Source organism: Porites lutea, chromosome 3, assembly GCF_958299795.1.
Source record: "Porites lutea chromosome 3, jaPorLute2.1, whole genome shotgun sequence".
Taxonomy (NCBI): Eukaryota; Metazoa; Cnidaria; class Anthozoa; order Scleractinia; family Poritidae; genus Porites; species Porites lutea.
This window is the reverse complement of record NC_133203.1, coordinates 12,192,317-12,201,217: the sequence shown is the minus strand read 5'-3', so window position 1 is coordinate 12,201,217 and position 8,901 is coordinate 12,192,317. Positions and strand designations below refer to the sequence as shown.

The 8,901-nt window shown below is 37.0% G+C and overlaps 1 protein-coding gene across 1 annotated transcript in view; it reads left to right on the top strand.

Annotated features, from left to right (window-relative positions):
- LOC140930495 (myeloid differentiation primary response protein MyD88-like) overlaps positions 1-6,957 on the top strand; it is a 7,338-nt gene extending 381 nt beyond the window's left edge. The window contains exons 2-7 of the mRNA XM_073380211.1: positions 652-905; positions 2,112-2,405; positions 3,150-3,197; positions 4,361-4,384; positions 5,056-5,331; positions 5,997-6,957. Of these exons, the coding sequence (XP_073236312.1) occupies positions 653-905; positions 2,112-2,405; positions 3,150-3,197; positions 4,361-4,384; positions 5,056-5,331; positions 5,997-6,157 (1,056 nt within the window). The 5' untranslated portion in view covers position 652 and the 3' untranslated portion in view covers positions 6,158-6,957. The remainder of the gene's footprint in view (positions 1-651; positions 906-2,111; positions 2,406-3,149; positions 3,198-4,360; positions 4,385-5,055; positions 5,332-5,996) is intronic.
- Positions 6,958-8,901: the final 1,944 nt, after the last annotated feature.

Below are 8,901 nucleotides of genomic sequence, written 5' to 3'. Positions count from 1 at the left end.
CGGCAAATTGTTTCGCCGAAGAAAGCAAGAGCGATAGTCATGGATAGTCATAACAAAACCTTCTCTGAAAAACATAGGCACGCACTATGTACATATCAGGTTGATTATAATAAAAAAAGCTAAGCAATAGCAGGAGTCTATAAGCTTTAGCAAGGAACTCCCTTGTGCCCATGCCATAGCTTTTTCACAGTGCAGTTTATTTTTAGATAGATTTTCCTGCAGATTTTGAGTCTTAGTCTTAAGTCTTAGTGAGTGCAAATCGTTCTGCAAAATTGGTTTCCCCCAGTATTTTTACAAATTAGACTTGAATGTGACATTTTATTGACAAAAGTAAATATTTGCATTAACAAGATAAGCTTAAAGCAAGGGGCACTCATGAACCAACCCACAGCCTGGCCAATACTTCACGCATGCGCACAGCCATATCACCCGGGCAGTGGCAGCCATGGACAGCTGTTTTGCCCTTATTGGGGTTCATCAGCTGGGCCTATGTATGGACAAAGCTGTTTAGCAGAGGCCCTTTTCTCAATCTGTAATTGCACAGGTATCATGGAGGTCAAGAGTTCCAATCTCATACAAGCATGAAAGTTGTGTCTGTCACTACACTGACCTGCCTTACAGTTAATTTGTTTTGCTTTTTTTAATATCAAGTATGGAGAAGGAGAAACCGGGAAAAGAGAAATTTACAGTTCGACTAAAGCGTAATGTGACATCACTGCTCAAGAAAAGAAAGCGATATTCAACACAAAATGCAAGGAATAGAGAAAGTGCAATCACTGACACTCAGCCATCAAAAGAAAACAGTGAAGGTGATGAGTTAATGCTAAGCGTGGTACTTGATAGTACTGATAAGCAACACCATGACACAATCTCCCCTGAAGAAAAAGATTCAGAAAAGGACAAAGGTAAGAACTCTACGGCAGAAAATATTGAAAACAAATTGGCCCAGAAACTTATTTTTAATATGCACATTGTTTAGTACTTTTACAGAACTGTCTCCATTAACTGTGTTTACCAGCTTTGTTTAATCACTACAACAGCCTGAGAAAACAGCCAACATTTGGCGACACTACTACTGGTTTCCCCACCAAATGATGGCTGAGAAACAAGTGCAGAAATTCCATACTGATGACGCGTCACTACCCAGATCTGGGTAGTGCTTCTGATTGGTCGTGCCGTGTGGGAAATTGATTCAAGTGATGCGTCATCAGTATGGAATTTCTGCGCTCGTCTCTTAGACGTCATTTGGTGGGGAAACCAGTGGTAGCATCACCAAATGTCAGCTGTTTCCTCACTACACTAATAATAATGAATAAACATGAGAAAAATTCTCAAAAAAGGCAATTAGCCAATGTAGTAAAAAGTACAGAAACAAAGAAATGAACAAAGCCTTTTGGTTGGTCAATAAACAATTGAATCAATACTGATCATATCACCCCTCCTGTATGTGCTTTTTGTTGTTGCTATTATCAAATTGACACTAAAAGTCTTTCCATAAGTATCAGAAAGTATTGTTTTAAGGAAAAGTAGCTGCAGCTGTAAATCAAAGCTAAAACTACCTTGCTTTATCATTGTTTATTGTTGCTAGTTTTGTGCTCTCAGTGCTAAATATTTTAACTTTTCTGTTTTAAATTAAGTGAATGTCGATGTCTGCTTTACATTTGACAAATGCCAAAATTTGACTTGCTCTTTGAAAAGCATACATCTAAGTTGATTCAAACTTTCTTAAAAGCTCTCTTGGTTTGAAGATCATAACAATTTATTGTGTTGACAACAGCATGGCCACAAATGATAAATAAAATGATAAGCATCCACATCTACATTAAAAAATGCTATGAGTGCTAATTGAAGCATTTACATTAAATATTATACTCCTGTAAAAAAATTTTAAAAAAAAGCGAGTAAAGAATGATGGTGTCTACAGGAACCTTGAGTATCATTGCTTCTTAATTTTTGTCTTGTGTACAGTTGTTGAGATCAGAAGTCTACATGTTCATTAATTACAGTTTATAATGATGAGAAACATCAAAGAAAACAAAACATTTTGACCCATTGTAGCTTTGATTTGTCTCAAGGGTTTAATAATGGATTTTTTGTAATTTCCTTGCTAGTTGGTGAAACAGCAGCTGGTGATGAGAAGCTACTGAAGGATTTCCCCTCTGAAGGTTACCAAAAACTAGTAGAACACTTACAACCATTATCAGCCACTGGAAGAGACTACAGGTCATTAGCAGACAAAATGGGATACTCAAATCAGTACATTCAGTGGCTTGGAAGTACTGATAATCCTGTTATGAACTTATTAAGAAAATTCCGGGAAAATGACCGGAAAATTTCAGCAATGACATCTTTGCTAAAAGAGATGGAACGAAATGATGTGCTAGAGGACCTTCAGCCGTATGTAGGTTAGTGTTAAAATGCAGCTTGAAAAGTTGGGGTTATTGTTTGTTTAACTGGAGGTCCCTGCATCTCTACAAGGTACTCCTGCTTTGACATAGTTTTGTAGGAAAACCATTTTTTGACATGTACTTGTGATAAAATTACAGTGGAACCCAGTTAACAGGGAAACCAAGGGGACATGCCATAGTGTCCTTATTATCCGAGTGTTCATATTAAGCAGGCTCTCAGAAAAAATGTTACAGAAGGTAGAAATTTTTGCAAGGAAACACTGCCTTATTTCTTATCTGTAACTTTAACAAGTTCATCCCAAAGAAACCTCATGATAATTTATCATAAAAACTACCTTTCAAGTACATTGTGTGGTGCATGTCTCTTGAAACACAACAATGGAATCTGTGACTTGACTTTGTACCAACGCTTTTAGTTTGTGGCTCAGCCAGATGGACTTGACATTAGACAGAATGTTTGAAAAGCCATTTGCTGTTTCTGCTATTTTTTTTTTCTTTAAGTGGTAAGTTTTTTAGTCATAGACACTGCGCAGATGAAGAGTGTCTATTAAGCAAGGTTGTTGATATATGGGAGTACATGTATGTGACACAGGACGTAGAATAGTGTTCTTTGTTCATATTAACCAGTGCCCATATTAAGTAGGTTGAAAAATGTTGTGTTCAGTCAATTATCCTTTGGTGAGTGTAGTCTTGTGCAAACTACATAGTCATTTTTGTTGTTATTTTGTTATGTTCATTCAGATGTAACCCCTACAAAAAGTCAAAGAGAGAAACGTCAGCAAAGACTGGGTTTGTATAGTATTATTTCTAACTTTTATTATATTCCAGTACCTGCCTGCATTGTCAAATAATAAGGCATTCTGAATTTCATTCAGTTGGTTTTGCTTATCCTTTCATACGGAAATGAGTTTTTATCCATGAACAAATATAACTCATTTTCATAAGATGGACTGTGTGATAGGCCCAATTTTTAAAGAGGTTCAGAACAATAATAATGATTCGGAAATGGGCTATATTTTGTTTGCAGAGGTCTCTTTTCATAGTGGCAAATGCAGAATTTATTTTACAGTAAAATTTACGTACTTAACAAAATAATAGATTCCACGTTGCCGTGTGTCTGTTCAGTAATAGATCACAGATGATGTCAGAATGTGGTAAAAACAAAGAAGTGGCAGACAAGCCGCAGGCGAGTGAGTGTGACTGATGTTTTTACCACATTTTTTACATCCTCTGTGATCTATTACTGAAGAGACCCACGGCAACATGGAATCTATTTGTTTTATACAATGATCAGGAAAAAAAAGACTGATACACATACCTTCCTCATACCGCTTGACTGTTCAAAGATTTGTGCTAGTTTAGGCAAGACAGCGAACTCATCTCTCATAGCAATGACACACGATGGCAACTGTTGTGAAGATTTCTTGAATTTTAGGCATTCTTAAGTTGTAAAGAGCTCTTTTTCTCTCCTTTTCTCCATTTTTCTTCTTTGTAAATAGCTCTTGCAAAGTTTTTTCGAGGCTTTCACTTGCCCTTAATCTGAAACCGCACGATATGTTAAACAAAACAAAGAAAACAAGTTTCCTGTGATGTCATGCATGTATCTGTACTCCAATAGATCATGAATAACGACCAATCACAGCACACGTAGCATTCACATCATTGTATAAACTGAAATAGATTTCCAAACAGCAAAGACTGCTCTGTAATTGTTTATTTTTAAGACTGGTCATATTACACACGTTGTAGATCTGATATCAAGTCACACTGATGGTTTCTGAAATCTGTAGTTTTACATAACATATGCTAAGAATACATAAAATTTTTTGCTGATACATACTGTGAAATACATTGTCTTGTTTCTACTTTTACTCTAAGTTATAATACATTATTTTTCTTGAATTGAAATGTTGCAAACTACTCACAAGCCTTTTGTTTCATTTTTCTTGCAGAGGAGATTGAGGGGTTACAAACAAGTAAGTATATTTAACATCTTTTGCAGTTATTTTTTTGTGATGAAATTGTTACAGCTAGTCAACTCAGAGTATTAAGACAGAAAGAGTATTAAGACAGGAAATTGAGCAATTTCAATTTTTAGTGGACAAAAACCTTGTAGCAGAATATTTAAACAATATCGCATTGTGTTTTACAATTTTTATGGGCTGTAGATATAAAAATTAATTACCTGTAATAACACCATTTTCTCATGGGAGTCCAAGAAAATAAATGTCAAACTTCAGAAGAATAATGTGAAAACAGAGGTAACATTCTGAAAATTTCACGTGTAAGGTGTCATTTTGTGAAAATTGACATTTATTTTCTCGGACTCTCATAAGAAATTTTTTTTGGTGTTATTACAGACAACTAGTTACATTTATAGCCCTTGAAAAATGTAAAAAAGAATGCGATATTGCACAGGGAACCCGAACGCTGTATTTGCTAACAAAATAATAAAAGGTACTTACTTTTAGTCCTTTGTCCTTATGAGTCGTTTTGGAAGGGCTTTGAATCCGATCAGAGACAGTTAACATTGCTGGGAATGCGAATGTAGGATCACCATCCTACATGTGTTTTGTTTTAGTTTAAGCTTGTCTTGCCGTGGTCATAAAAGTTGTATAAAGCATTAATTTTCATTCTTTGCTTGCAGTTCATGATTCATACGATGCATTTCTTTGCTTTGCAAATACTGCCAAAAAGGACAGTGAATTCGTGGAAAAACTGCTCAAAAAAATGGAGAGCCCACCTTATAACTTACGACTATGTTTTAGTGAGCGTGACTTCCTTGGTGGTGGTTGTTACCTTCAAACTGCTGCAGTAGCCATCGAGAAACGATGCAGAAAGTTTGTAGCTGTGCTGTCAAGCAATTTTGATGACAGTGAAGGAGCAATCTATGAATCCCACATTGCTATGAGTCTCTCACCAGGTTAGATAAAAATGGCAGCTTGGGAGACAATGGAGGGGTAGGCAGGGTTTATATTAGCAGCTGTCTTTTTCTTTCTTCTTTTTTTTTTTTTTTCTTTCCAATTTTTTTTTTTTTTGAATATTACAGGGTGTAAAGAAAGTCAGTTTTACAGCCTGCCATTCAGGCAAGCTGTAGCTAGCATGCACTAGCCCACAAGTCATTTTAACTAGCTCAAAAACCCTTTTTGATCAGCAGTATTGATTACAATCCTTCTGTAATTTGAATTTCCCTAAAAAAAACAGCACTGGCCCATCAGGCAAGTTAAGAACAAAATTCACTAGCCCAATAGCAAAATCCACTAGCCCCAGGCCATCAGACACGATTTTCTTTGCATGCAGCATTAACCGGCAATATTTTAATATTTATAAGACTTTTTGTGTTATAGTTTTCATCGATCTAATGCTGAAAACAAAGGTTGAGCCCCTAAAGACAACTACATGTAGTCTATGAGATAACTCATTGCCACTATTGAATCAAAACCGTGCAAACTATCTGATGTACAAAAAACAAAGAAAAGTCGAGTGATATTGTTCGACCATAAAGTACATCATTTCTTGTTTAAGTTAACGTAGAGTTAGCAGTTTCAAGGTAACAATGTGATATAACCATTGTCCTCTCTCTTGTAGGGGCACAAGAGCGACGCTTCATCCCCATCCTGATTGAAGATGCATATCGATTCAAAATTCCACTGACAATACAGCATCTTACTTATCTTGATTATATCAGAGAAGAGGAATCAAACTTCTGGTACAGATTAGCCTGTTCACTGGGTTGGAGAAGAAACTGACTTTTCATTCTTACTAGCTGAGAAAGCATCAAAGTGTAAAATGGTTTTTCGACTCTTTTTTGACACAGAAGCACAGAATTGGCCACTCTGAGATGAAACGTTTTGGGAGATAATTAACATTGGAAACCATACATACATGACACCCTACCCAGACCCGGTTTGTTTTTTGTTTTGTTTTGTTTTGTATTTGTTTAAGTGTTTTGTTTGTTTTGTTTTGTTCTTTTTTTGAAGTGGCCAAAATCACACCCACGGCTTATACATCCTGTAAATGCTTTCGAAACTGTCAGGGACATTAATAGGGTATAACAATGCTTATAAACAAGAAAACAAATATTGTCAAAAATATTGTAAATGAATAATTTTTCTGTACATTTTATGTTGTATATGTTCCTAAAAGGTTTTTCTCGATATTCTTATTTATACATTTCAAAATACTTGGTTGGTGGTTGTGTAGCGTTTGAGTTGTAAATAACTTTTTATTTCGATTTTGTAAATTCTTTTTAGCAGGTTGTTATGTCATTATGTTTTTACTTTATTTTTCTGTTGAATGCAAATACGAGTTAATTTAGGTTGGTTATATTTTGTAATTTTAGTGAAAAGTGATAGTACTTGAAGAGATATTGTACGTATTTTTATTATAGCAAGGGTAGCTCACGACCTTGATATTTACAGAGAAATTAAGCTTAACTGTCCTCATTAAGTAGAATTCAAAAGACTTAGAATACAAAATGTACATGAACTCTATGAGTTGCTTAAATAAGATTATTTTATAATAAAAGGTTGTCTTGGAAATGCGAAAAGCGTGCGTTCTTTCTTGATTTTCCTTGTGTAATCAGTGTACACTATAGACCCTTCCTGCATTCTTGTCAACAAAGCCACCAACTCAAGGCTTGGGTGGACAAAAACCAGTGATTTGTATGAAATTGTATCCACCCAAGCCTTGACTGCTCAACCCCATTTCTTTATGTTTTCTTTCTGGAGCAGAATGCTGTAAAGGTCTACTTTATATGTAGTGATGCCTGTAACTATTCCTCTCAAGTAAAAGAGAGCTCTAGGAATTTGAAAACAATAGACACGATTAAGTGGATCAGCAAGCTATTGTCAGTGCTAGCCTGGATAGTCATGACATACCTCCAGGGTTGAGGTTTGTGAGTGCTTATGGGGACCACAGTGCCATATTATTTTACAGACAAGCTAGTTCAAGCGTACCTGCTTACTAGGCACTCCCCCGGAATGTAAACCCATGTGTTCAGGGCAAGTAATGTGCAACTCAGAATATAAGAGACTAGAATTTATTATAAATTGTTTGAGGTTAATTCTCTTCGAACGAGTAGGTGGTTGTAAACAGACGACTTTTCTCAACTTCTTGTGGTTCGACCCCAGTAAAAAGCAATCACCCCTATGTCACTGGGTCAGCGATCACTAGGAGTATCAGCCCTTCCTTAGGAATAAGAGGGAAAGAGTTTTTATTGTCCTCCGCTTCCCTTTTCTCCGATTTCCCCCTCCCCGCCCCCGCCCCAGAAACAGCTGTTACTCAAGCTATGGCATTATGGGTCGTGGCCATTCTCGTCCCCAGAGCCCGTCGTTGCTTGGTCACGTGGTTGGAAACTGGTCGGTTACAAATTAAGCCGAGTGACTCTGGGGACGAGAATGGGTCGTGGCTGACTGAAGTTGCACTGTATTTTCCCATGGACAAGACAAGACGATTACCTTAAAATTCTGAAAATAAGCCCCTCCATGTATATTAACAAGAAAAAATAAGCCCCCCAAGCCGGTAACGCAAAAAAACCTTCGTTAAATCGCCCCTCCAAATATAAACCCCCCGGGGCCTTGTACTTGGAAAATTGCGCTCAAATACAAAGTTAAACAAAGCAAAAACGGTAAATTTACTTCCAACTATAAGGCTGGTCCAATCGATTTTTGAAACGCAAATTTCCATACTGCATACGATCCCCGCGCGTTGAGCGCGACATTCCGCGCGACAAAATTATGAATTCGCTTTCGCGAGGTGCTTCGCGCCTCACTTCGCTCGGCATAATTGTATTGTATTTACTAGAATATCAACACTCAAAATTATATCCTTTCCAGCCTCGGGTTTATTCACAGTCCATACACCGTATTCACAAATGGCGGACACGCGGGAAAAAACTGGTGCCTAGTCATGAAAGCGAGGCGTTGAAGGATAAACAAAAATTGCAAATGAAGACTTTCAGTGAACTTGCAGAGTGTTTAGCACGGATTCCACCTAAAATAACTTTCTACGGACTTCTTTATAAATACAATTACGTGAGATGTCTTCTGCTTTTAATGTTTAGTAGCGATTTGCTGTTTGCAATCAAAAGGGACGCGTATATCTTCAAGGAAACAGAATGATTTTGTAGGTTTCCGAAGCATCAGAAGCTTGACAAGTGGACGATGGCTGGAGAAAAGCGGCAAACATGTTGACCCAAACTTCACTTTGAAACCGAGTACGAAAGCCAGCTCACTGCAATTCGGTGAAACAGAAATATAAACAAATCTTGGTGGCAAGAAAAAAAGAAATAAGCGACAGATGTATGGCCTACTTGCAACTGTTAACGCAAGAGACGTCTGCCGTTGAACAAAACAGTTCAAGTCGAGATGGAAAAAAGGAAGACAGGAAAGAAGAGGTGACTGAGGTTTCGATGAAGTTATGTTTGGTTTTTGTTTGCCAGGACGTTGTTCTCTGGTCTTTATCAATGAAGAACATCAATTAGACAGCGGGG